This window comes from Xenopus laevis, chromosome 7S (assembly GCF_017654675.1).
Source record: "Xenopus laevis strain J_2021 chromosome 7S, Xenopus_laevis_v10.1, whole genome shotgun sequence".
NCBI classification, from domain to species: Eukaryota; Metazoa; Chordata; class Amphibia; order Anura; family Pipidae; genus Xenopus; species Xenopus laevis.
This window is the reverse complement of record NC_054384.1, coordinates 2,351,536-2,376,273: the sequence shown is the minus strand read 5'-3', so window position 1 is coordinate 2,376,273 and position 24,738 is coordinate 2,351,536. Positions and strand designations below refer to the sequence as shown.

General features: G+C 44.7%; 1 protein-coding gene across 4 annotated transcripts in view; it reads right to left on the bottom strand.

Annotated features, from left to right (window-relative positions):
- The window catches only part of LOC108697311 (attractin-like protein 1), a 294,681-nt gene that overhangs the window by 164,081 nt on the left and 105,862 nt on the right, over positions 1–24,738 (bottom strand). For 3 of the 4 annotated variants that reach the window (XM_041570808.1, XM_041570809.1, XM_018227238.2), the window contains exons 17-20: positions 23,691–23,904; positions 23,046–23,234; positions 19,509–19,727; positions 15,310–15,447 (exon numbers count right to left, since the gene is read on the bottom strand). In XM_041570808.1, coding sequence (XP_041426742.1) covers positions 15,310–15,447; positions 19,509–19,727; positions 23,046–23,234; positions 23,691–23,904 — 760 coding nt within the window. The other variant, XM_018227239.2, reaches the window with a different exon arrangement.

Below are 24,738 nucleotides of genomic sequence, written 5' to 3'. Positions count from 1 at the left end.
AGATTTTCTCCCCGGGCTCTAGAAGTGACTGGCTGATAAAATAATATCCATATTAATAATATTATCCTTTATGGGATAAACTAGGGGGGGCTTTAAAGGGGAGGGTCAGGACTCAATTCTGCTGCAGACGGTTACAATCTGGGCAACTTCTAGATTTCAGCTTTTCCTAAATCTTTGAAATCTATTCGCCTTTCTCCTCCAGTTTTTTTTTCTAAAAAGAAAACGTTGATTTCCAGGGTCGGTGAAATGAATCTCCGCAGGTGGCTGGAGGTTATGCCACATCCGTGGTGCCCTCTACCATCTTGTTCTGCCCCCAGGTTTGGGTTTCATTGTATTTTAAAAGATTCCTCTTCCCTGAGCCACAATTACACTTCACTTTCCTTCTCCATCCCTGAACTCTCAGTCACCTTGACTAGTAAGCCAGTGGCCGGCTGCCAGAGTCTCTCATTTGGCTCTTGTCTCTCACTTTCTCCTTCCTATGATGTGAGCCCTGCCAATCTCTGCCTGTTCCATCTGTGTTTTATAATCCCAATCACCCGTTCCCTTAGTCACGATGCCGGCACAGCTCCTATCCACTCCCTTATCATATCCCACCTGGACTACTGTCACCTGCTTCTTAATGGGATTCCACTCGCCGGCCAATCTGTCCTCCCAGCAGCTCCACGGATCACACACCTATTTACCTGCTCCAGCTCTGCACCTGCGGCACCACAAATACCTTTGGCAGCTGGTTACCCCTGCCCTCCTCCCTAAATTTACATTTGATTTTTCCCTTCTTCAAACTCATTGGGAAGCTTTCCTTGATCTGCTGCCCGGCTAAGGAATGCCCACTGATACCACCCATGCCGGTACTATAAAATGTCTTTATGGGCAGCCGAGCAATTGCATCTGGTTATGTCTGGCATCACAGATTTAGATGAGAGAGGGGCAGGTTTTAGGGTGCTGCACCCCCAGCAGAGGCTTAATTAAAGCAGCAGGATCACTACAGACTGAATTGCCAAAACTGGCACAGGAATCCTCTAAAGGAGGAGACATTTGTGGGAGTTGATGGTTCCCCTGAGGAGCCTAAACATGTCCAGCTACTAAAGCAAATTGGAAAGGTTCTGCTCCAACGGTCTCCCCAGTTGTCCCCTCGGTGGGTTACATATTAAGCTCACTGTATATTGAGAAAGATCAAACACATTCAGAGAGCAAATATTTGCGTTAGCAGCAGCTTGTGCCCCTGGCTCTGTGCCCGGCTCCACCAGATACAACCGTGTCATTTTCTCTATCTCCTGCTTTTATGGAGCTTCTATTGATTCTCCATCGATTGCCCCAGGGCTGCCATTTAAAATACATTTTAGTGTTAAAACTAACAGCCCTATAATGGGAGGCCAGATTCTAAAACCTGCTCTCAACCTCTCCAGTAACCCCTTATCTTCCAGGAAGGCTGAGAAACCAATAAGTAGCAAGTGGGTAACAGAACAACGAGGGCACCTGCTGGGTCTTTATCCAACGCCAGCAAATACGGCTTTCCTTTCAATGTTTCAGCATCTAACGAGTTAAAGGTTCTGCTCACATGAAAATCCCATTAATGCACCAAAGGTCTCGCACCTCCTGTTACAGCAGCGACCTTTATCCACCCCCCTAGGGGTTAATGTTTCAACTTTAGTCGAGAGGTTTAATAAAGAAAAAAAAAAATAACAGGAGCAATAATTTCATTAGAATTTATCACCCAAAAGCCCATAAAGCATGAAATCGTATCCGAGGCGAATAAAAGACAATATTAAAGGGATGATGTCATCCTGTCATTTTCTTCCATTATTTTCTTAAAGTGGAAGTGCAATTCATTTGTAGTATGAAGTGGAATTCTGGGAAAACACACGGTGGTTCTTGGGAGGGGATCGATCGCTCGTAGGCTGGAGATTTCCCAGGTGAAACAATGTAACAATGAGAAACTGGGAACTTTGTGATACTAATAATGTCCCAGTGTGATACACTTTACTGATACAACTGATCCGTGTGATACAACGTAACAACATTACACAAAGTACAAGCGCAGTTTCTTATTCTAACCTTTACTCGATTCCCTCCCGACTCTGCAATAATTACATTTCTCTCAAACACTTATGGAACTTCTGCCGATTTCTCAGAGATCAGACATTATAAATGTCACGGTAAATATTAATCATAAATGAGATTTTCCCTGGTCAACTGTGGCCTTTAGTCCTACAGACAAATTCTTATCATTCTCAAACAGGGAGCTGTACTGTAGATTGGACTGTTTATACTCAGAATAGGCAGTTAAGTGGGATATGATCACTATATATAAATATATAAGGGGATATGATCACTATATATAAATATATAAGGGGATATGATCACTATATATAAATATATAAGGGGATATGATTACTATATATAAATATATAAGGGGATATGATCACTATATACAAATATATAAGGGGGATATGATCACTATATATAAATATATAAGGGGATATGATCACTATATACAAATATATAAGGGGGATATGATCACTATATATAAATATATAAGGGGATATGATCACTATATACAAATATATAAGGGGATATGATCACTATATATAAATATATAAGGGGATATGATCACTATATATAAATATATAAGGGGGATATGATCACTATATATAAATATATAAGGGGATAAGATCACTATATACAAATATATAAGGGGATATGATCACTATATATAAATAAATAAGGGGATATGATCACTATATATAAATATATAAGGGGGATATGATCACTATATATAAATATATAAGGGGGATATGATCACTATATATAAATATATAAGGGGATATGATCTCTTTATATAAATATATCAGGGGATATGATCACTATATATAAATATATAAGGGGGATATGATCACTATATATAAATATATAAGGGGGATATGATCACTATATATAAATATATAAGGGGATATGATCTCTTTATATAAATATATCAGGGGATATGATCACTATATATAAATATATAAGAGGATATGATCACTATATATAAATATATAAGGGGGATATGATCACTATATATAAATATATAAGGGGGATATGATCACTATATATAAATATATAAGGGGGACAGTAATGAAAGTACAGAGAAGAGCTTTTCCAACCTTCTCTACTATCTAACAAGTTGTTACAGTGAGATAGAAGGAAGGCAATTATTGCCTGTAATGAGATTAATGCTTGACGAGCTCTACTAGAAATAACTCAGGATAACTCACTTGATCACATTACAATCCATTTAGAGCATTTTAGATCCAGGTTGGCTCTGGGCAGATCTATAGCAAATCTGTATTTCACAAGGAATAACCAGAGCAGGACGGACATTATATATTCAGTAAAGAGAATATGTGAAACATTTTATTCCTTATTGAACTCACAAATAATTTCCAATTGGGATGGGGGGCGCCAATATAATGGAGCGGTGACATATGAGAGTATCGAGCGAAGAGGAAATAAAATCGCAGGCGGCTCGTTCATCTCTGCCATAACCCCCGCACCACAATAATCTGTAGGAGAGCAGCGTCGCTGATATCAATGGAAACAATTATAAGATTATCATTAATCCTGGGGCAGACATCAAATGAGCATGAAAAAGATAAAGGGATAGAATATAAATCACAGCGCAGAATCATCACTGTACTAATCTACCCTGTAAGGACTCATCCATTATAACCCCCCGACACCCCCCCCCCCGCTGCCCCAAATGCTCCGCTGAGTAAGCGATACAGCAGGGACCCTCCAACCATCACATATACTACAGGATTAATATCACTTCTCTTATACATACCAGCCCCCCCAAAATCTGTCTGTACTGCTTCTAAGTAAGCGACCCATAAAAACCCATAAATATTCCTTCTCTGTATATTTGTATTTATACATATGGGAGGAGGAGAAGGTGCCATATTGATTCCCTTAGACAGTACAGTATGAGGGTATAGCTTATTGTGTGCCCAGAACATTCCTTCTCTGTATATTTGTATTTATACATATGGGAGGAGATGCCATATTGATTCCCTTAGACAGTACAGTATGAGGGTATAGCTTATTGTGTGGCCAGAACATTCCTTCTCTGTATATTTGTATTTATACATATGGGAGGAGGTGCCATATTGATTCCCTTAGACAGTACAGTATGAGGGTATAGCTTATTGTGTGCCCAGAACATTCCTTCTCTGTATATTTGTATTTATACATATGGGAGGAGGAGGTGCCATATTGATTCCCTTAGACAGTACAGTATGAGGGTATAGCTTATTGTGTGCCCAGAACACTCCTTCTCTGTATATTTGTATTTATACATATGGGAGGAGGAGGTGCCATATTGATTCCCTTAGACAGTACAGTATGAGGGTATAGCTTATTGTGTGCCCAGAACATTCCTTCTCTGTATATTTGTATTTATACATATGGGAGGAGGGAGGTGCCATATTGATTCCCTTAGACAGTACAGTATGAGGGTATAGCTTATTGTGTGCCCAGAACATTCCTTCTCTGTATATTTGTATTTATACATATGGGAGGAGGGAGGTGCCATATTGATTCCCTTAGACAGTACAGTATGAGGGTATAGCTTATTGTGTGCCAGAACATTCCTTCTCTGTATATTTGTATTTATACATATGGGAGGAGGAGGTGCCATATTGATTCCCTTAGACAGTACAGTATGAGGGTATAGCTTATTGTGTGCCCAGAACATTCCTTCTCTGTATATTTGTATTTATACATATGGGAGGAGGGAGGTGCCATATTGATTCCCTTAGACAGTACAATATGAGGGTATAGCTTATTGTGTGCCCAGAACATTCCTTCTCTGTATATTTGTATTTATACATATGGGAGGAGGGAGGTGCCATATTGATTCCCTTAGACAGTACAGTATGAGGGTATAGCTTATTGTGTGCCCAGAACATTCCTTCTCTGTATATTTGTATTTATACATATGGGAGGAGGAGGTGCCATATTGATTCCCTTAGACAGTACAGTATGAGGGTATAGCTTATTGTGTGCCCAGAACATTCCTTCTCTGTATATTTGTATTGATACATAGACAGTACAGTATGTGATTATACTCTCTCTGGGAATGAAGAAGACCAGTCTAACTGGGTCAGTACCAGGGAGCACTTTCTGAGACACTGACAGACTCTAGTTATTTAGTGATGAGTTGTTTCAAGTCAAAAGAGAATTAAAAACAAGAAACCTTGGGCAGAAAATCATTAAAGTGCAACTCAAGCCTAAATGCAAGAAAGACCAATCGGGGGCTTTCCGGCAGCGCAGTAAAGAAAGTCATTGTTAGAATGAAAAGGCAGCGTTATTGATCGGGTTTTATTAATGTCAAGTTTTAAGTTAGTATTATTCAGTACGTTCCTGTGCATCAGAGAAATGGCACATTCTTTAATGGGTAAAATAAGACCCCCCAATGATTCCACCATGAGGCAAAAAGACACCCCAGATAACTGAAGCTGAATCTGCTTTTCTTTAATCAGAAATTCAGTTTTTTCAGTGTAGGAGAGTGCAAGCGACTGGCAACAGAGCAAACACAGTAGACGGGCACATGGGGGAGGGGATGGCAATGGGCACCAAAATGCCAAGAAGCCCCCCTGGCAGTCACATGTGGACACACCTAAGACAGTTCTGATGGGTACGGCCAGACTATGGGAAGGATCCGGCTGTTCTGGAATAGGAGTGGGTATAATTAGCAGAGCTATGCAAGAAGAGCACAGATAATCCTAATGTGGCAGTTAGAGGCGGCAGCTAGAGCCCATCCATTGAGTCCTGATGTGATTATGTGTCTCACGTCTCTCCTGTCAGACGATAGCCATGAATTATGAATGTCAGACGCATCTGCCCAGTCCAGTCAATAAAAACCTCCGTTTCACTCCACGCAATGAAATCCCGCCACCATTTATTGGGAGAAAATGACACTTGGGAAGCGGCACCCGGCTCGGTTATTAAAAATAAGACAGAGGACGATTCACATCGAGACAAAATGAACATTGACAAAGTATTCAGCCACGATCCAGAATGATATGTGTCCCCGGCATGGGCCCTGGCTTAGGGAACCAATCAGCTTGTAACACTGAATATTACTTTACTGCAGTGTCAGTTGTACAGAGACACCCATAGTCCGACCGTAGCTCCATAGGGCCACCCTTTAGGTTTCCACAAACAGCATCACCCCCACCCTTACACCCCATACTTGCTGTGGTGTCCTCATGGGGTACGGTCACACCCCCAGCTTCCCCAATATGCAACAGGGTTGACTTAAAACCCACTGTCATCCTCGCATGGTGATTGGCTGCACATGATTAGATCTGCTCCCAGCCAATAAAACTTGTGTTTCGCCTTTTCCAGTAATAGGATTTTGGAGAGGCAGAACTCTCAGAGGGGGACTCTAATTCAATGGAGTCAATAAGATTCAAATTGAAAGATGAGAATGACTGAAAACATTTAAAGAATCTGCTGATCTGACCCCAATTTCTCCCCCTCCCCCCAATGTATCTGACGACTGCTCTCAAAGGGATTTTAATTGTTCTTTCGGAGTAGAAATCTCATCCACTGCTTTATTTTCTGTGGACATTATTACCTTTTATTCATATAGCACCAATGAAATGTAAGTAGCACAATATAGAGGTTATATATCAGTCCTTGCACCAGTGAGCTTACAATCTAAGGTCCCTTTTATACTCCCATCAGTCCCTGCCCCAGTGAGCTTACAATCTAAGGTCCCTTTCACACTCCCATCAGTCCCTGCCCCAGTGAGCTTACAATCTATGGCCCCTATCATATTCCCATCAGTCCCTGCCCCAGTGAGTTTACAATCTAAGGTTCCTTTCACACTCCCATCAGTCCCTGCCCCAGTGAGTTTACAATCTAAGGTCCCTTTCACACTCCCATCAGTCCCTGCCCCAGTGAGCTTACAATCTATGGCCCCTATCACATTCCCATCAGTCCCTGCCCCAGTGAGCTTACAATCTTAGGTCCCTTTCACATTCCCATCAATCCCTGACCCAGTGAGCTTACAATCTTAGGTCCCTATCACAGTCCCATCAGTCCCTCCCTGCCCTAGTGGATCCTAAAATCTAAGGTCCCTATCTCATTATGATCAGCCCTTCCCCAGTAAGCTTACAATCTATGGTCCCTATGACATTCCCATCACATCCTGGTTCAGTGGAGTTTACAATCTAAGGTCCCTATCACATTCCCATCAGTCACTGCCCCACGGGTGTCTGATTAGTGACATGGACCGAGTGGTAAAAAGATGAGGAATATGTAGATAGACAGCGGGCTGGGGACATGGAGATGAAGAGGCTAGAGTCCAGGACATGGTGGGATTTAAGGAAGGAGCTGGAGGGCTAAAGGCTTGCTGGCATGAGGTTGGGGAGGTGATAGGATATAGTGGGGCTTAAGTCTAAGTAAGACATGTTGTGGCTTGAAGCTGGTGGGGCTGAAGGCCAGGAGATGATGGTGCTGAAGAGAGGGGTTAGTGAGTATGAAGTAAGGGTTGAGCAGGTTAATGAAGCTAGAGTAAGGGGTTTTGTGGGGCTGAGGTAGGGTAGGGTTGCGTGATGCCGGGTTGAAGGCCAGGAGATGGTGGAACTGCAGAAAGGCAGTGGTGGAGATGAGGACATTTAGATTACCAGGTAGGTGGTAGTAGGGCTGGAAGCAGGGTGAAAATCCTGAAAGTGGTGTTGGAGCTAAGAGATATTGTGGCTGAAATCTGGAAGATGGTGGGCTATATGCCAAGAAATAACAGGACTAAAGATATTGGTGGGCCAGAAACTAGAGATTGTGAGGCTGAAGGCAGGGGGTGCTGGGGGTTGAAGACAATGGTGGAGCTGAAGGCAATGAGACTATGGGCTGAGAGGGTGGGGCTGGCCGGGAGAGGACAGTATTACCAAGGGCTCAGTAGAATGGGGCCAATCCATTATCCCCCATTAGATTAATGAAAGTATCACCTTCCCCTGCAGCTGATGGAACATTCCGTGGCACGGGACCCATTCGTTATTGCTAATTGCCGGGGCTAATTGGGTCTGTGAAATCAAAGGGAAATCTCAATAAGCAATTGAACTGCATCCGTTGTGTGAGCCGGACTTAATACTGAACATTGGCGCAGAGAGGAGTAAATAGAGACGGTGATTTATGGGGGTTCTGGGGAGCAGCCGGCACATAACGCTATTACTGTATCCTTTTTACTTTCTCTCCTGTATGATTCATCCATCACACAGACTTATCTTAACAGGGATCCCTTCTCTGCTCTCCCGGCCATCTGCCATTACTATAAATGTAAAAATGTGTCTTTGCTCAAAGAAAAATACATCTTATTTATAAATATGCTATAACCTCCCTGTATTTTATCCTTAAACTGACAGGCCAAGTATAGCTTGTGTTTGTGCATGTGTGGGAGCTGCCATAGACAGACGCTAAAGGTTATCTGTTCCACAGTGGGAGCAATGCTTTGCCCAGTGCATTATGGGAGCAGGTTTAATCATGGGCAGGGTTTTATAATTATTCTGATAAGGTTTCTGTAAGAGGCTTTAGGGTAAGGACACACTGGGCGATTTGGGGAGATTTAGTCGCCTGGCGACTAATCGCCTCGTCTTTGCTGAGACCAATCTCCCCGAATGCCTTAAATCTGTCTTGCGCCGGCACAAATGAAAAATCGCCTGCAGCATGGCACACACGTCGCTTGGTATTCCGAAGTCGCCTCGTGAAGAAACTTCGGAATATCAAGCGACGCGTGTGCCATGCCGCAGGCGATTTTTCATTTCAGCCGGCGCAAGACAGAGGTAAGGCATTCGGGGAGATTGGTCGCCGCAAAGACGAGACGATTAGTCGCCAGGCGACTAAATCTCCACAAATCGCCCAGTGTGACCTTACCCGTAGGATTCATCTAGCCCCAGGGAGCCCAAAACATCGGGATCTACCAGTAGACCTTTAGCTGGTGATCAGTAGATTTCAGGTCAGCAAACAGCTTGTCTATCTCCCCCTACTGCTTCATTCTTTTCATTCAGATATTTATCACAATATAATAATAATAATACATTATAAATAATTAATAAATCAATATAATATTTAAGTAATACAAAATGCTACCAATGCTATTATGGATGTAGATCATAATGGGACAACATCACTAAAAGTAGATCTCACATTAGTAAAGTATGGGCACTCCTGACAGTTCCATTCCCTTTGTGCACTGCTGGTCATGACTACATACACCACTTAAACAATGTAGCTCCTCTCCTGCTGCGGTTTCTACTCAGCAGCGTCAGACTGAGGGGTGTAGGTTCCGACTGGGGGGTCTCGGGCTCAGCAGGGATTCCCCCTCATGGGCCTGCCCCCCCCGCTGCAACACACTTCCCAGGGTCTTGCCTCCCAACTGCAACACCCCGCCTGCCATGCCCCCCCTACCCACCCCCCCCCCCCTGGGTGTTCACAAAACCCATAAACCCCTGTGGCACTTCCTGACTTGCACTGCTGGTTATGACTACACACACCACTGATACAAAGTAGCTCCCCTCCAGTCAACGATCCAACTTGGATCCAGCGTCAGACTGGGGTGTCTGGGTCTGGGGTGTTTTTTGGGATTCTACGGCTCAATCCCCTAATTTTGGTCCAACTTTTATCCAGGCTCTTCTTTTTCCCACAAGGTTATTTATCTAAAAATTGGGGGTGAGAGAATTGGGCAATAATTGCCTGAATGGCTCATATTATAATATAATATCAACAAACCCTACAGGGGGCCAAAGCACTGCTTTATAGACACATATACAACTATACAGTATATATATATATATATATATATATTAACTAAGGAGTATGTGGCACCTCAGTGATACAGAACCTTCCAGATGCCTCCTGATCCCTGTGATCTGACACCCTTTATTCACCAGCAAGTACCACTGGGCACAGCCAAACCCTCAGCCACATTAATAAGTTCCCTGGTTTGTACAGAATTAATGCCGGGGGTCTTGGTCGTAGGTGCTGATCCCTGGATAAAACCTCTCCGATCCCCAGAGGATGAGACTGGAGACTGGGTGCTGACATACAGGATCCAATGCCCCTAAGCAGCGAGTCCCTTCTGCCGCAGCCCATAGACTCCAATGTGAGATTTTATTCTGTGTTTGTATCCCGGAGGCATCAATCCCTAATGCATCACATCCAGCGCAGGATTTCTGCAAGATCTACGGCTTTGCAGAGCAGAGTGCAGGGAACAAGCAGGAGGCACCGCCCCTCCAAAAATAATAAAGTTCTGTACTGAGGCAAAAAAGAGCTTTAGTGCTTCCCCTTACTGGGCTCCCCAGTTACGGTGATATTTGGGGAGAATGCTTATTTCCAGACTGTTACCCCAAAGTTCCTATATATTGCTCAGGGTACCCCTCGAACTACAGTCTGAAGGCCAGTTAGGGGGAGATTTGGGGTGAGTGTTTATTTGTACCCTGGGTACCCCTGGAACTATAGCAGGATGACTGTTACCCCAATGTTTCTATATATCTGTAACCTTGTTATGAGCTAAGGGGGCCCAGTCTGAAGGTCAGTTAGGGGGAGATTTGGGGTGAGTGTTTATTTGTACCCTGGGTACCCCTGGAACTATAGCAGGATGACTGTTACCCCAATGTTTCTATATATCTGTAACCTTGTTATGAGCTAAGGGGGCCCAGTCTGAAGGTCAGTTAGGGGGAGATTTGGGGTGAGTGCTTATTTGTGCCCTGGGTACCCCTGGAACTATAGCAGGGTGACACCCCAATGTTTCTATATATCTGTAACCTTGTTATGAGCTAAGGGGGCCCAGTCTGAAGGTCAGTTAGGGGGAGATTTGGGGTGAGTGCTTATTTGTACCCTGGGTACCCCTGGAACTATAGCAGGGTGACACCCCAATGTTTCTATATATCTGTAACCTTGTTATGAGCTAAGGGGGCCCAGTCTGAAGGTCAGTTAGGGGGAGATTTAGGGTGAGTGCTTATTTGTACCCTGGGTACCCCTGGAACTATAGCAGGGTGACTGTTACCCCAATGTTTCTATATATCTGTAACCTTGTTATGAGCTAAGTGGGCCCAGTCTGACGGTCAGTTAGGGGGAGATTTGGGGTGAATGTTGGGTGACTATATATTGTATATATATATATATATATATATATATATATATATATATATATATATATATATATATATATATATATATATATATATATATATATATATACATATATATATACACACACATATATATATATATATATATATATATATATATATATATATATATATATATATATATATATATATATATATTGCTGGGACAAAATGAATATAGTAATCAGCCTTCAGCAACAAATGATATTTGGACTCATTATCTGCAACCCAGGGCTCTGTAAATCCGATAACAGAACAGGCAGAACCGTGGCTGTAACTAACGCTCACATTCAGTGTTTTTGTTCATTGTCACTTACCCTTGACATTAAAATAAGCAAAATTCATTTTTCAGCAACAAAAAAAGCACGTGAAGGGCAAGTGAACCCTTAACAACATTTGGAAGTGCTGATTGCACAGCGCTGACCCACGTGGAGCTAGAACTTCTCCCAGTTCTTACTCCTTACCCCTTATACAGTATATATTTTATATATATATATATATATATCTATGGAACTGCCCTGAGGCCGGCAGCTAATAGGAATGTGGGGGGCCCATATTGGCCTCTTTCATGCACTTTTTATCTATATTAACATCTGTCTGGTGCCGACTGTACTCATGAAGCCCAATTAGCATAAACACAGCAGCTAATTATTTTTCTTTATGTCCCTCCTTTACATGGAGGACCGGGCGCTTTCTGGGGCTAATTGGCTCAGAGGGGACGTTTCTCTATCAGAACAGAAGAGAAAGGGCGCGGGGGATTCATCTCTTAGAGCACAATGGCTCCCGGCGGCCGGAGACGCATGGCAAGATGTAATTGTGAGACTGACGCAGTCGGAATACAGAACAAATACAAAAAAGAAGTTGAGGGGGGTTCAGTGGCTCCTGTGAGTGGGCTACTAGCCATTCAGGCAGAAACATCAGGCACTTGTCTCACTTAGCAATGCACATCGCAGTGACAATAACGCAATGAATCGCTGGGCCATAAAAACGCTTTCTCTATCACTCCGTGCGTCTCCGTAATCACTCCAGGAGCCGCCGACAGATGTTCTGCACAAAGTCCCACTCTGAGAAGAATTGGGCTACAGGCACCGCAGGGGTTGAATCACCTCGTCTGCTGCTAATGCTCCAGTGAATCCCCCACAATCTCACTCGGCAGACAGGGATGCATTTAAAGGGCAAGTTCACTATTGAATTCAATTTTTAGTTGATGATATTAGAGAGAAAAAGGAACACCAAGGTCCCAATTAGGGTTAAAGGCTGAAGCAGTCCAATAATAAACTCTTTGTTATATCATGTGGCCTTTAAGCTTTTATATAAGCTTTATTCTCTGATTCTGAGGCCCAGGGGAAATGTTCTTTTTGTCTATGGCAGGGCCCCCCCCCCCCAACCTTTATTACCAGTGATCTATATTCAGATCTAAAAAGAGTTGGTCCACAATCAAGGTAAAGGTCAGATTTGGGAATCCTGACTTGAAGTTTAGCTACTGCAAAATCAAAAATCCCTTTAATCGCTACAAGAGCTTTTCAATTTGTAATAAAAAAATCACCAGCTCTCCCAATTGTCATGAGAGGATCAGAGGTGGTCAGTGCCCATTCCTGGAGCTACAGCCCAATTATTATTCTATAGAGCCAGAAAAGCCACAAGCTCTGAAGCACAGTCTGCAAACCCTGGAGCATGAGTCTGTATTTAAGTGTAGTTTTCCTTTAAATTCTGCTGTTTTCTTTCCCAGAGAGTTAAACAGTCATCAATAGAACTAATTCCTGCCCAGCCAACACGGCTTTGTTGTCAGAAACAAATTGCTGGAACGGCTTCTCTGAATAGAAAACATGCTGATCCGTGCGAGAGTCACACTGAGCATTGAGAGATCGCTGCTTATTCAGAGATATTGATAAACCGGCACCAAATTCCAATAAATCAATAGAGCACAGCAATATATAAAGTTTCAATTAGGAGTGAGCCAAGTCATTGGGATACAGGAGATTCACCCACTGTCTCATTAACATACACTCTACTGGGGGGCTCATGGAGTAGTCAAACTAAAAGTCTGAGTAGGGATAGGGAGTGTGACTGTGGGATAGCAGGTATAGTAGGGAGAGATGGTGTCTATAGTAACAGTGGATAATAGTCTCTGGGAAGGGAGTGTGACTGTGGGATAGCAGGTATAGTAGGGAGAGATGGTGTCTATAGTAACAGTGGATAATAGTCTCTGGGAAGGGAGTGTGACTGTGGGATAGCAGGTATAGTAGGGAGAGATGGTGTCTATAGTAACAGTGGATAATAGTCTCTGGGAAGGGAGAGTGACTGTGGGATAGCAGGTATAGTAGGGAGAGATGGTGTCTATAGTAACAGTGGATAATAGTCTCTGGGAAGGCAGTGTGACTGTGGGATAGCAGGTATAGTAGGGAGAGATGGTGCCTATAGTAACAGTGGATAATAGTCTCTGGGAAGGGAGTGTGACTGTGGGATAGCAGGTATAGTAGGGAGAGATGGTGTCTATAGTAACAGTGGATAATAGTCTCTGGGAAGTGTGACTATGGGATAGCAGGTATAGTAGGGAGAGATGGTGCCTATAGTAACAGTGGATAATAGTCTCTGGGAAGGAGTGTGACTGTGGGATAGCAGGTATAGTAGGGAGAGATGGTGCCTATAGTAACAGTGGATAATAGTCTCTGGGAAGGGAGTGTGACTGTGGGATAGCAGGTATAGTAGGGAGAGATGGTGTCTATAGTAACAGTGGATAATAGTCTCTGGGAAGGGAGTGTGACTGTGGGATAGCAGGTATAGTAGGGAGAGATGGTGCCTATAGTAACAGTGGATAATAGTCTCTGGGAAGGGAGTGTGACTGTGGGATAGCAGGTATAGTAGGGAGAGATGGTGCCTATAGTAACAGTGGATAATAGTCTCTGGGAAGGGAGTGTGACTGTGGGATAGCAGGTATAGTAGGGAGAGATGTGTCTATAGTAACAGTGGATAATAGTCTCTGGGAAGGGAGTGTAACTGTGGGATAGCAGGTATAGTAGGGAGAGATGGTGCCTATAGTAACAGTGGATAATAGTCTCTGGGAAGGGAGTGTGACTGTGGGATAGCAGGTATAGTAGGGAGAGATGGTGTCTATAGTAACAGTGGATAATAGTCTCTGGGAAGGGAGTGTGACTGTGGGATAGCAGGTATAGTAGGGAGAGATGTGTCTATAGTAACAGTGGATAATAGTCTCTGGGAAGGGAGTGTAACTGTGGGATAGCAGGTATAGTAGGGAGAGATGGTGTCTATAGTAACAGTGGATAATAGTCTCTGGGAAGGGAGTGTGAACTGTGGGATAGCAGGTATAGTAGGGAGAGATGGTGTCCTATAGTAACAGTGGATATAGTCTCTGGAAGGGGTGTACTGTGGGATCAGTTAGTAGGGAGAGATTGGTGTCTATAGTAACAGTGGATAGTCTCTGGGAAGGGAGTGGTGACTGTAGGATAGGGATTGAGGATGAGATGGTGTCTATAGTAACAGTGGGATAATAGTCTCTGGGAAGGGAGTGTGACTGTGGGATAGAGGTATAGTAGGGAGAGATGGTGTCTATAGTAACAGTGGGATAATAGTGCTCTGGAAGGGAGTGTGACTGTGGGATATGCAGGTATAGTAGGGGAGAGATGGTGTCTATAGTAACAGTGGATAATAGTCTCTGGGAAGGGAGTGTGACTGTGGGATAGCAGGTATAGTAGGGAAAGATGGTGCCTATAGTAACAGTGGATAATAGTCTCTGGGAAGGGAGTGTGACTGTGGGATAGCAGGTATAGTAGGGAGAGATGGTGCCTATAGTAACAGTGGATAATAGTCTCTGGGAAGGGAGTGTGACTGTGGGATAGCAGGTATAGTACAAAGTAAAGTGGATAAATTACAAGCAGTAGAAATTAACAGCCATTATTGCTTTCAGCATAATTTAGTAGAGGTGATGGGGAGATTATTGGGTTAAGCAACTCAGGGATCTCAGAGAACAGAGAGTAAGTACATAGATCCTAGTGGTAGGGGCTGCACACAGAGCATTGGGGGGTGGTACAGGGCAATAAGAGGGGAGTGTAGTAAGGAATGTAAAGAGAGTGGGAACAAACCCTACGTGACATTTGATTACAGATAAATGACGGTTACCTACCTTCACACTCGCCCCCGTTGGTGGGATTCCCGTAGTAGCCCGGCATGCAGCTCTCACAGTGTTTCCCCGTGGTGAGGTTCTTGCACTGCTCACACACGTTGGTGTTAATACAAGTGCTGTGCCCGTTACACTGGCAGGCTGGGAGGGGAGAGAAAGAACAGCAATCGTTCAGTTTGGGACATTTGCAGTTTTATTTGCCATTATATAACAGACTCATATTCCTATTTCCTTATTTATTCCTGCGCCGTCACTCAACCAGAGGCTGCGTCTGAAAAGGGCCCCGTCATCAAAACAGAAAGTGATTCTGTAACATTATGTCGCACCATTATGGGGGAATTTAACTATTTATGCCTAAAAAAAACGCCAGTCCCTTTTCTCATGCCTTTGCGCTTCCTGGGCCTCTGTGACTTGCTTTATGGCACAGACGCAAAATATTCCACTTTTTCCAATAACAGCAGTGAGAGATAAGAAACTACAGCCGAGTAAAGAAACCGCCAAACCTGGTCTCCCTGAAAGGGTCAGAGATTTGGGATCAGCGCCCTACATGCCCTTTAATGCCCCCTGTGCACAGATACAAATATCCAGCACTTTCTTCTGACATCACAAGAAGAAAAAGGTGTGATAATGAGCTAGTTCTTTTATATCTGGGCATAGAGTGATGTGAAGGTGCTACTTGCAGTTTCAGCTTTGCCTAAAGTACCATTGTCTCTAGACTGGTTGACTATGACCTTGTGACTCATGAGCAACAGAAGGAACAAGCAGCTCACCCGGTTCCAGGACCGCCATCAGAAATCGCAGGGCCCCATACGACAAAATTTCTTGGGCCCCCTGGGCTGCACCCATCGCAAGCCCCACCTACAGGTCCGCCGTCCCCACCCCACAGTAAAAAAAAACAAAAAAAAATTGGTGGCTAGGGTTCCCACATGTTAATAAAAATAAAAAGATATTGGTGGTCAGGGCCCCCCATAAAAAAACATTTGTGGCCAGAGCCTCCCCATTAAAAAATATTGGTGGCTAGGACCCCACATGAGAAAAAAAATTGGTGGCCAGCCCCCCCCCCACATTATGATAAAAGTGGTAGCCAGGACCCCTTAAACATCCATGCCTTCCCGAAGTCAGCAGCTCTCAGAAAGATGGGGGGCCGGCTAATCAAGTAAGTGTGGCGTGGTAGGGCCCCCCTTACCCTCGGGGCCCCCTACAACTCTCCCCCCTGTCCCCCCCTGATGGCTGCCCTGCCCATTAGGGGACCTCTCATATCTTGTGAGTAACTAAATGCCAGTATTTAGCAGACAGAGGGACAAACAGCCGACACATTCAGGACTCGGCAGCAGGATTAATGAGGAGAATGGAATGATAAAACCCGTCTGTTCATCTGCTCCCAATTCATTTGTCACCCAGATGGATAGTCATGGGGTGTCAATCATTATAGGAGCCAACGTACAGTCATTACTCTTATTGACCTGAGCACAACTACAGAACTTCTATACGGAGAGGCTGGAGATCCTACAGGATTTTGCCCCAGCGCTGGCACCCACCAATAGTGACTAGGGGGCTCAGTGCATACCTCCCAACATTTTGGAAATAAAAAGAGGAACAAAAAAGTTGCCACACGTAGCGCAGTAATATTTTTTGACCACGCCCATGTTTGTGGCCACACCCCCTAATTACCATGTTCATTTTACAACATTTATAAAAGTTTGAATATATTTCTGTTTTTTTCAGTTTTTACAGTTTTGGTAATGAAGGTAAATTGCCCTTTAAACTGTGAGTCTAACTTCTCCCAAGGGACCTGTTATCTTATATTGTTACAAATTTGCTTATCCTGAAATTGTTTCAAAAGTACCTTATCTGCTGCTGTGGCTGTTCTGGGCTCTCTGCCAAAAGCCAATGAAGTTAGAAACGTTGTTTCTTTTTCTGGATGTTCAGTGCAGAGAAAAACAGGACTTTCCAGTACAAATGAGGGACTGCGGGTTGAGCTGTCAAAAGAGGGACTGTCCCCAGGGCTGGATTTACATAGCGGGCGCCCCTAGGACCAATGCCATTCGTCGCCCCTGTCCCCTCCCCTTTATTACTGCAGATTTTCATCGGAAGCGGAGCAATGGGGATTGGCGCACCGGAAATTTTAAAAATTATTGTATCTCCTGCCCATCCCCAGTGTTTGTGAACCAATGCGGGTGAGGTTGTGGCCCCTAAAATCCTGCCGCCCTAGTCCCGGGCCTTGGTGGCCTTTCCACAAATCCAGGCCTGACTGTCCCGCTAAAAACGGGACAGTTGGGAGGTATGTCAGTGTATAACACAAAACAGACGATAATGTGCCACTAACAGTAAACAGACAGTGATCAGAACTCGCCATGTAATGGGCTGCCCTATAATTAAATGTTATAGATAAGAGAAGGGCAAGTTGCAATAATTACACCAATACTGGGCCAATCTGAAATGCTTTACATGGAAATATTGGTTTATTTTCTCCCCCAAATTCTATGGGACACACATGTCAAAACATGTGTGCCTGTCTGTACATGTATGTGCCATGTGTGCCTGTCTGTACATGTATGTGCTCATGTAAATGCGCAGGGTGAGGGCCACGTGTCCAGCTGAATGGAATCGCTCGCCAGCTTGTCGCAGGTACAAGTACACCAAAAATATTTGCACCGACACCGGATAAAAGAATCTGCAACCAGAACCCAGACAGAAGGGACCTTGAATGAGAACTAAAAAACACGTTCTTGCACCCCTTATTGCACTTCTGCCCGGAGCCCCCCTAAAGCTAAGCCTTTGTACTAATAACGTTTAACAAATGATTTATATGGGGAGCTGGTGGGCAGGTTGTGCAGGTTCAATGTCAGCCCTGGAATAACCAGAGCAAATGACACTGTCCCTGTGTATTTATTGTTATCAGCACCTTGTTATTTATATTTATGTCACAAACCCCAGGGCCTGCGTGTGTAATATCCCCCCTCTCCTCTAATAACGTTCCCTCTCTCACCCAACAAAGAACCAACATTATCCAATAAATCCAGCGCTCGCTGCACACGGCCAAGATCCGCAGCCGCACGGTTTTACTTGCAGTGGGTGCAGTTGCCGGCAGCTCGGTGTATATTCGCAGGTGCAGGGAGTTAGACGAGCCCCGAGATTTGACTGTATTCAAATTATTCCTGACAAAACATTTGGCAGCGACTGTGTTCTCTCTCCCCGGGATCTGATAAGCGAGGGGAATATTTGTGTTGTACAAGAGATAAGCACATTAGGCTTCTGGAGTGCGCAGCCAAAATACAATTACTCGCTCCTATCTAAAGTTATGGGGGGAAAGTAATAATAACGGCTAAAAACACCGCAGCTCAGCGCCGGCAATTTATCTCTCACAAACACAATCAGGAACCTGCTCTCTCTTACTGATCCCAGATAATAATCCCGCGAAATTGCATCCCCCCCAGCTGCCGAACCCCGGGACTTCAGGGGCTCATTCACAATAAGCAAATGTCCCCTTACACGTCACTTGTACCCACACTCATCCTCCAGCTACTCACCCTGAATATTTCCTATATGGCTGAACATCTGTTACCCCAATGTTTCTATATATCTGTAACCTTGTTATGAGCTAAGGGGGCCCAGTCTGAAGGTCAGTTAGGGGGAGATTTGGGGTGAGTGCTTATTTGTGCCCTGGGTACCCCTGGAACTATAGCAGGGTGTCACCCCAATGTTTCTATATATCTGTAACCTTGTTATGAGCTAAGGGGGCCCAGTCTGAAGGTCAGTTAGGGGGAGATTTGGGGTGAGTGCTTATTTGTACCCTGGGTACCCCTGGAACTATAGCAGGAGAGGGGATGAGAGACAGAAGGAGAGAAGGGAAAGGGGGTTAGGGAGTAGAGAGACAAATGGGGGAGAGGAGAAATATAGAAGGGGAGAGAAGAGGGAGGATGGGGGAGAGTAAAGCCAAACAGTTGGGGAAAAGCCAATCTGTGGCACCTAATGTTTCCAGTTACCCAGTCTGATGCTGCCTCTATACAGTAGAAGAGAAAGACTAAATTGTAAATCGTAAACTTCAATCACAATGACTGTATCGTCTTCCCAAATAATATTTGTTGATGAAACAATAAACCAACTTGGGGCCCCTTGGCCTGATGATTTCTGGGACACAGGCCCAATGTGCAGCAGTGAAATTCCAACCAATGAAAACACCCCCAACCCTCAGTTCTTACCTGGGCAGTGTATGAAGGACCACTCATAGTTCTTCTCTCGTGGGCACAAACCAGTATCTAGAACCATCTCACTGGTGTGTTTCCCCAGCGGCCTCATGGGACCCCGGGACGAGCCCTCCACACAACTCCCTTTTCCCGTGTTACTGGGGTCGTTGCACCAACCACAGCCGGGATGTTCCAGACACTGAGCACAGGTGCGGAACCCGGAGCAGTTCTGGGCTGTAAAAGAGAGAGAGAATTTACTGTTACGTGAAGTAGAGACAATGGAGAACATGATCTCTGATGGGCAAGGGGGTCTCTAATGGAAGGGGCTAAATGGGATAATCCTATTACTCAGTGGGGGGCAATGCCAGACTCCCAGCAGGGCTGCAGCTGTGTGTCATGTGAAAATAAGGGCCGAGACACACGGTCAGATTCAACGACAAATCTCCTCTTCTTCGGGGCGACTAATCTCCCCAAACTGCCTTCCTGTCGGCGGGATGGCACTTGGAGTGTTTCATTTTCCTAAGTCACCCGAAGTTTCCTCGTGAGGTCAAATTCGGGGAGATTAGTCACCCCGAACAAGAGGAGATTTGTCTCCAGGCAACTAATCTTCCCGAATTTGAACGCGTGTCTCTGCCCAAAGAATAATAGAAATGTATGAGGTTCCACCAGGACAGGACAAGAAATAAATAAGTGAAACAGGGCAGAGCTGGAACCAGTGGTACCGACATACAGAACACAATGTGTAACCTGGAGACTGGAGATAAAATCATAGGAATCCATGAGAATAAACAGATATATTTCCCCTCTAATGCTGTCTATATATCAGGCCAGGGTTGCCGATCACTGTATATCAAAAAGGAATTTGGGTGCAGTTCCCCTTTAAATTGAAAGCATAAGAGTAGGAAGATTTCGGCAAGATGACACCCAGAAGCAGTCATGTGACGGCGGGTACTTTATAGGTTTAATATCAGTGTTATTATTGCTAATTCAGTAGAAAGCACTTGGATTAAAGGAAAAGGCAAAACGAAAGGTCCCGGCACTGAGGTCTCCTTGATCCATTTCCCAGCGACTACAATAACGACCCATTATAAAATAATATAAATCTTAAAGTCTCAATGTCTGGCGCAATATTGAAATTTGGAATAAGAAGATCCGAGCGCGACGGAACCTCAACCATCTCTCTCTTCCCTTGTTTCTCTGCCCTTAAACTTGAAGCTGTTCCTTGGCCGCCTGAAAACGCTCTATGGAAATTGAATTTCTTCATTGGCGAGAAAAAAAAAACAATTTCAGAGAAAGCGGCTCCCGTGAAGCCCCGCGGCGGCCGCCCTGCATATCCCATTACATTTATTAAATAAAAATATATATATTTTATAAGCCGCTATTGGATGACAACTGAATTAAACACAAAGCCTTTTGTGTATGTGGAATTGGGTGGCCCCTCCATACGGCATGAGTCTAAAATGTATTTTGTCATTGTTGTCCTTTATTGATGGTTTCTGCAGCCGACCTGTCCCCCTGGATTCACTTTTGGGGGGGGACATGTTGCCTGAATCGGAAAAGGGCAGATTCTGTGTCACCGGTTTTATCAAGAAAAGGTCACAAGAAAGAAAATGATTTAACAATGATCTACCCGATACTGAATATAAAGCAGAATCAGGGCAGATTTATAGTACTGGCTATAAAATGTACAATACCTCTCTCATTCCAGTGCATGAGCGCCCTCTAGTGAGCAGGATAAAGCCTTGTACAAACCAACAGCAAGAAATCTACATTTCTAATGGTTTTATTTCCTTAAAGGTCAGCCTCTGCCTTCCTTCAAAAGCCAGACTCCTCCCCACATGTCAGCCTCTGCCTGAATATCAGCCTCCTCTCTGTATATCAGCCTCCTCCAAGTACAATATTAGCATCCTCTCTGTATGATATCAGCCTCCTCCAAGTATATCAGTCTCCTCTCTGTATGATGTCAGCCTACTCCAAGTATGATATCAGCCTCCTCCCTGTGTGATATCAGCCTCCTCTCTGTACGATATCAGCCTCCTCTCTGTATGATGTCAGCCTACTCCAAGTATGAAGTCAGCCTACTCCCTGTATGATGTCAGCCTACTCCCTGTATGATGTCCGCCTACTCCAAGTATATCAGCCTCCTCTTTGTATGATGTCAGCCTACTCCCTGTATGATGTCAGCCTACTCCCTGTATGATGTCAGCCTACTCCAAGTATATCAGCCTCCTCTCTGTATGATGTCAGCCTACTCCCTGTATGATGTCAGCCTACTCCAAGTATGATATCAGCCTCCTCCCTGTGTGATATCAGCCTCCTCTCTGTACGATATCAGCCTCCTCTCTCCTCTCCTCTCCTCTCTGTATGATGTCCGCCTACTCCAAGTATATCAGCCTCCTCTTTGTATGATGTCAGCCTACTCCCTGTATGATGTCAGCCTACTCCCTGTATGATGTCAGCCTACTCCCTGTATGATGTCAGCCTACTCCAAGTATATCAGCCTCCTCTCTGTATGATGTCAGCCTACTCCCTGTATGATGTCAGCCTACTCCAAGTATGATATCAGCCTCCTCCCTGTGTGATATCAGCCTCCTCTCTCCTCTCTGTATGATGTCAGCCTACTCCAAGTATATCAGCCTCCTCCCTTTATGTCAGCCTCCTAATCTTTACCTCTCCCTGTCACATTGCCTCTTTTTAAAGGTCAGCCTCCTCCTTGCATGTCAGCCTCTGCCTGTATATCAGCCTCCTCCATGTATAATATCAGCCTTCTTAACTGTATCTCCCCTCTCAATATCCAGTGCACAAGCTCCTTCTAGTGAGCAAGATAAAGCCTTGTACAGACCTACAGCAAAACCTCTCCATTCGTTTGTCATGGTATCACCCCCTGATATGAAATGGCCTCTGTCTTCCTTGGATGGTCAACCTCCTACCTGTATTGTCAGCCTCTTCTTTCCCACCAAGCTAACACTTTTTATGACTCCTATTTTGAACCAGTTCCCAACTGCCACTTCTAAAGAATTTTTTTTATTGTTTTAAGGATGTTAAAAGTAAGAAAAATGTATTTTAGCCATTTTTTGAGACTGGTGTGTATGTGTGTGTGTGTGTGTGTGTGTGTGTGTGCGTGAGTGTGTGTGTGTGTCTGTGTGTGCGTGTGTAAAGATAACACATTCTGAGATACAAGATAAAACAAATCTCTGTGCCCATTAAGGTGAGTGCAAGGAAGTCATTTAGCATTTACAGTGGCATAACACTATAATCACCAGCTGTTCCCCATAATAAAGCCCAAGTTAACCTGTTGCTTGCCATAGTGTGTGCATGTGTGTATGACTGGCAGTATTCCATGAGTGCAGCTCACACGGGCACAATGGAGTTCTGTTTCAAGCAGGGGTAACTACATGGCGTCCAACCAAAGGAGAAAATGGCAGGCACTCACAGAATACATGTTGCCCCAGTGCCACCCATGTGTCACCCACCTCCCACTCTTGGTTTTGGTACTAGGACAGGCGCCATTAATGATTAACACTATAATGAGTCCCGGCGGGCAATACGTACGTGAGCAGGTGGTGGTCTGCCACTCCAGACACTGGCCGTAGGGAAAGGAGATGATGTAGGCGTTGGAATCGACGCAGCGCTTGGTGTTGCTGCACCACATACACTCCATCCCGTTACTGGTACAGTTAGAGCAAGACGTCCGCAGAGAGCAGGGCAACTTACATGGGCGAGCGTTCTGATTGGGGCTCACTGCAGAAAAGCACAGGGTTAATTAGAGGAGCTTGAAACTGCGTCCCACTTACTAACTGGAGCAAAGTTTTGCAGAGAGCAGGGCAGCTTACATGGGCGAGCGTTCTGATTGGGGCTCACTGCAGAACAGACCCAGTTAAACTGTCACTTATGGGGTCACATAGGCCTTTACTGATCCAAAGTCTGAAATGTCAATAAAATAAGTGAATTGTTTAATGAATTCCTGCCTGGAGACAGGGGGCCCTGGTGCTGGAGCTGAAATGATGAGGCCAATGTGGTACAGCCAAGTGACTGGTAATAAAGGGAAGGAGAGCAGATATGCAGCCACTGTGCCATAAAGATCAGCAGATACTCACTGTGTATAACACACACACCTACCTCTCTATTGAGGGAAAATACTGTGCATTATCGTGGGTATTGCCAGGGCACATCTGGGGCACTTCAGGTAACACTCACCAACCGGCTTTTCACACACAAGTCCATCTGTCATGGCGGTGCATGGGTTGGCCTTCAGTCCCGCCACCTCTGCCCTCTCCAGGTAGGCACAAAATCCTGAATCACTGGGTTCCCCTGGCAACCACTGGAGGGTGGTGTTGGTAAAGGGGCACATGTCTTCCCAACCCCAGTACGACACGTTGATCTTTCTCAGTCCCACCCAAGGCGATAGTTTCTGCAGAGAGAGATAGAGAGAGAATGAGAAGAGGCAAGTGATACAGACCACATCCTAGTCCAATGCCCGTTGGCACCAACACCAGCTGTGCCACTTCTTATCATTCACCTGCTTTAATCAGCCCTACAAATTAGCCACACACAGCACACACTCTAAATGTGGCCATACACAGGCCAATGTGGTACAGTCCAATCCAACCAATGGGCCCCTGGGCTGGACAGGCAGTTAGTGTACAACTGCCACACAACCTCCTATTGTTCCTTTGCTTTGGCATGAAAGTAAGGGCACCATCGGCCATATACTTGTTGGAATTACTGTGTCTATCATCTATGTATTGTCCTACCAAACAAATTAGCCCAATGCTGCCGGGTACCCCAATTTGTGCCAGATGGAGGGCATATTTTGCACATTGATCCCCTTTCATAAGTGAGCCCTTAAAGCATCTATTTCTTTTCCCACTACGGAAATCAATATGAATGACTGTTCCTTTAATAAAAAAACAAAAAAGTTCAGAAATCCATTATTTTGTAACAAAAAAAATGCAAACTTTCCCTTGCCTGAGTTCAGCAGAGAACAATGCAGCGTTGGTCTATTCTGAGATTCCCTCGCTGTGCCGCCCCCGACCAATTCCGTTAGCCCGGCTGATACCGTTAATCTGTCTCCGCTACAGTTTGAGGCGGTGAGTAATTGCGCCCATTTGTTAAAGGCTCCCAAACTGCTCCTGTAGCAGCCCCCTCCCTGCCCACCTGACAGCGCATATGGCAGTCGACAGTTGGATGGGCCAACCCAGCGCCGATAATGTTCTGTGACATCACTTGAGTTATTTATCAGGAC